This window comes from Athalia rosae, chromosome 2 (assembly GCF_917208135.1).
Source record: "Athalia rosae chromosome 2, iyAthRosa1.1, whole genome shotgun sequence".
Taxonomy (NCBI): Eukaryota; Metazoa; Arthropoda; class Insecta; order Hymenoptera; family Athaliidae; genus Athalia; species Athalia rosae.
In genome coordinates, this window is record NC_064027.1 from 4,409,068 (window position 1) to 4,412,714 (window position 3,647).

General features: G+C 47.8%; 1 protein-coding gene across 3 annotated transcripts in view; it reads right to left on the reverse strand.

Annotated features, from left to right (window-relative positions):
* LOC105692250 overlaps positions 1–3,647 on the reverse strand; it is a 37,962-nt gene that overhangs the window by 26,183 nt on the left and 8,132 nt on the right. The window contains exons 1-3 of one of the 3 annotated variants that reach the window (XM_048651462.1): positions 1,749–3,136; positions 658–777; positions 361–487 (exon numbers count right to left, since the gene is read on the reverse strand). In XM_048651462.1, coding sequence (XP_048507419.1) covers positions 361–487; positions 658–777; positions 1,749–1,946 — 445 coding nt within the window. In that variant the 5' untranslated portion in view covers positions 1,947–3,136. Of the gene's footprint in view, positions 1–360; positions 488–657; positions 778–1,261; positions 1,627–1,748; positions 3,137–3,647 lie in introns of those variants that run through there. The other 2 variants (XM_048651464.1, XM_048651463.1) reach the window with 2 other exon arrangements.

The following is a 3,647-nucleotide window of genomic DNA, read 5'->3' on the forward strand; positions in this document are numbered from 1 at the left end:
CACGTATAGATGCGTGCTCAACCGCCATCGATTTGTGCTCGCGTAACACGCGGCCTCAATGAGCTCAAATTATACCGTGCGAGGGATACACCGGTGCTTTGTTAGCTGCGATTCATCGGCAAAATATTACAGAATTAGCGGGCATCCGGTGTCTCTGTCGATTCGTCGACGCGAAATAGTTTTGCGGATAAATCGTTTCGAATTTGTGTTGAAACGATGATTTCGAGAGCGACAAAGTCTGGAATCCCGACGATGTACTCCGAAATTCAAGAAGGTTCGCTGACATCTGGAGCACCCGGTTCGAGCTTGTTGTTGTTGAAAAAAAAAAAAAATAAATAAGGGAGAAAGCGCGCGACTCACCGATGGTGGTGATTACGATGATGGAGTAAAACAATGCTCCGGAAAATGTCCATTGAACGTTGTTTACGGACTCGGATCCGTCCCAGCCCTCTCGTTCCATCTTCATCAGCAAGTCACGCTCGAACGACTGCGGCAGAAGGGAGGCAAAATGGTCAGCGTTATTAGCTGGCTGGTCAGAATTTCGCTTAAGGTGAAATCGAAGGATCGTCGAATTCAGTGCAAGTCTGCGGCGGATTCTTCACCGGTCCTTCCTAGGGCTGTACACGGCTGTAAGGCTAATTTTCAGCTTTAACTCACCTCTAATTTGTTTTTCACAGCGCGCGTCCAATTTTCTTGAATCAATACCTCCGCTGAATAAGTCATCTCCCACAAGGCTTCTGTAACGTTACCCCGAAGATGACGGATGCTGTTCTTTATCTGGAACAAAAATTACACCGCTATGAAAGAAAGAAAGAAGGTTGTTACTCGAAAACCGACAAAAGAGAAACTTGAAAAACAGCTAATTGAATATTCTCTCTGAAAACATCACAGCCGGGAATATTTAAATATTTGAAGCCGGTAGACCGATCATCGTTGTTTGAAAATCAGCCGATCAGATTCGGAGCATAATTTGGAGTATCGGCATTCGATAGGCGAAGCAATGATAAATTTTCGCAACCGATCGGCGTGCAGGGAATAATATCCTCTTTAAGATCGCCGCCAATTTCTCATCTCTCTACTCGTTACACCATCGAGGAATGGGTATACGCTGAGTTTAATGGCCCGATCCGCACCTGACACTGTTCCCTATAGCTGGACTTATTCCAGTTTCCTAACGTCGTGACCAGCGTGAATATTCTCGCACCGCGCGCGGCATTTCTACTTCTCGGCCCCTGACGCAATTGCACAGATGTTGTTTCACCTCGTGAAAATTCAGCCGATCCTCGGATATCTGGTCAGTGACTCACTGCCGGTGGGAAAGCCGTGGGGTATTACGCGACTTACGCAACAGAAATTTCTGCACGTAACGCGGCTGATTTAGTTCTTTTATTACCGTCTTGATAAGAAGATTAGATTCAAAAATTTTAAATCGAAACAAATTATATTCGGTTAATCCGGGTCGGCTTACAGTGCGAAACTCTCGTCATTCGCAATTGTGGAATCGATAATGGGTTCGTCGGAACGGAATGGAACGAACTCGTTGTTCGGACATGGAGTGAAAATAAAATAAAAATAAAAAAAAAAAATTGCACGACCAGACCGATGGTCTGGTCACCGTGCAACGGTTATTTTTACCAACGTGACGAGACTGATATTTAAAGAATCCAATATTCGTGACTTCTCGACAGCGACTGCATCTGGTGGTTAATATTCAAGAATTTTTAGTATCGTTAATTTCCACATCTCACGTTTATTTCATTTTGCGCTTCCAGCGCCTCGAAAGCCAAGGCACCCAGGAGACAGTAAGCCACGACGAGACCCACCAGTGTCACGTGGCTGAAAATGCAGGTGAAAAATTTCCAGGAGACGTGAAGAAACTTGACGCACTTCGAAGGCTCCTCTACCTCTTCCATGGTTTGCATATCCATTCGTGATCTGGATGACATTTCGTTTCAAGTTACCCTCCTCGTCAGTTGCGGCCCATGCGTCGTATCATTTAACCATCTCGTCGGAGTTTAGTTTTTTCGACGAAAAAAATATACACTGGGATACACACGGTTGACAAGGTCGCACGCGTCGTCGGCTAGGGTTCGATTCTCGGCCGAAGGAAAACGGAGTTCGAGTAGCAGGCTTACAGTCGACGAAGTAAAACTTTTCGGAGATATCCAATCGCGAAGCTGGCAGCCCATTCGGGAGTTATTAAACCTCCGATCTCTTGTTACGAGAACGGACAATCCTCGATTATAAGAATGCTGAGGTCACTCGATGTTTGCGGACCAAAACCCAAAAGTCTCCTCGCTGTAAAGTATCGCCGAATTGATCCTCAGTCGGCAAAAGCCTCTTTGGCGAGGAACGTTGAACGTAATCTAGGCAAAAGTATCAGCGCTTCTCCGCGCACAATGTGGGGAAAAAATGAAAAATCGACCACCGAAAATCGAACTCTTTCGATCGACGAAACACTTACGCCGACGATCATCACCTCCGCGCCCGCTGAGAGGTGAAAAAAGGTAAAGTTCACGTCGGGAGCGCGGGCGGTGTATTTTCACCGCTTAATTCACCCCTCGTCTTTTTTGTCTTCGAGTGGGCCGAGTAGCGGCGCGTCATCGCCACGAGGAACGGAAGAAGATTCCTCGCGCCATTCCCCGTTAAATCATACCCACTTTTAAAGTAATCACTCAAATATCACTCGGACGTGGATTTTCCATCTATAATACAGACGGGGTGCGCGAAGAGAGCATTAAGTTTATTGACGTCTTCAACGGCTCACCCGCGAACCACCAGCCCCCTCGTCAAATTGACGCACGTAGGCCGCGTCGGTCGAGTATATCAAGTGTAAAATAAACAGTTATGATTTACAAGCCTTGAAAGCGATCTTTCCGCACCGAAAACGCACGGACGCGCGCTTTTCAGACTACCGCGTACGTCGTTCCGAGCTTTCCCTCCACTCGTACTCGGTACTCGCGAGAATTATTTATTTGTGTTTTTTTTTCGCAAAGAGTGAATTTCTCGTTTCATCGGGTTCGTCACATGCGGCGATATCGCTTCGACGTTGATTGTAATTCCGCCCAACGTGATCTGAGAAACGAATTCGAGCGCGCGTGGCGAAGACGGCAAAACGGCGAGCGTCGGCAAAAACGACACGGTAACGTTTGAGCTTTTCGAAATCGTGGCGGAATATGACGACAAGGAGGGGCGGAGGAAAGGAGGAGGAGGAGGAAGAAGAAAAAGGGGACGTGGAGAGGGACACGCGGCATCGTCGAACTGTACAAGCATTTTGGAAATAGACTTCGCCTCGAATAGAAGCGGCAACCGGTGGCTCGGACGCGTAGGTGGTACGCGGGGTCCGAGGGGTAACTGTTACAGATTTAACCGACGCCCTCGCTAGCCGAGTTACGGGTGACTCCGAAATTCTCCAACGAAAAACCATCGCTAGTTAAGATCGCGGATAACGCTCTCGGCCGGCCTCCGTATCTCTGACGAGAAGAGCAACGGCGAATAAATAATCAGAGATCGGCGACGAGTCCCGAGGGATTTTCGCGAGGCACGGGTAACCGGGTCGCAACTCCGTCCGGATCGTGCGGCGAAATTTTTTTCATTCCCCTGAAATGCTGACGGAATTTTCGGTAGACGACGAAAGATCGGTAAAT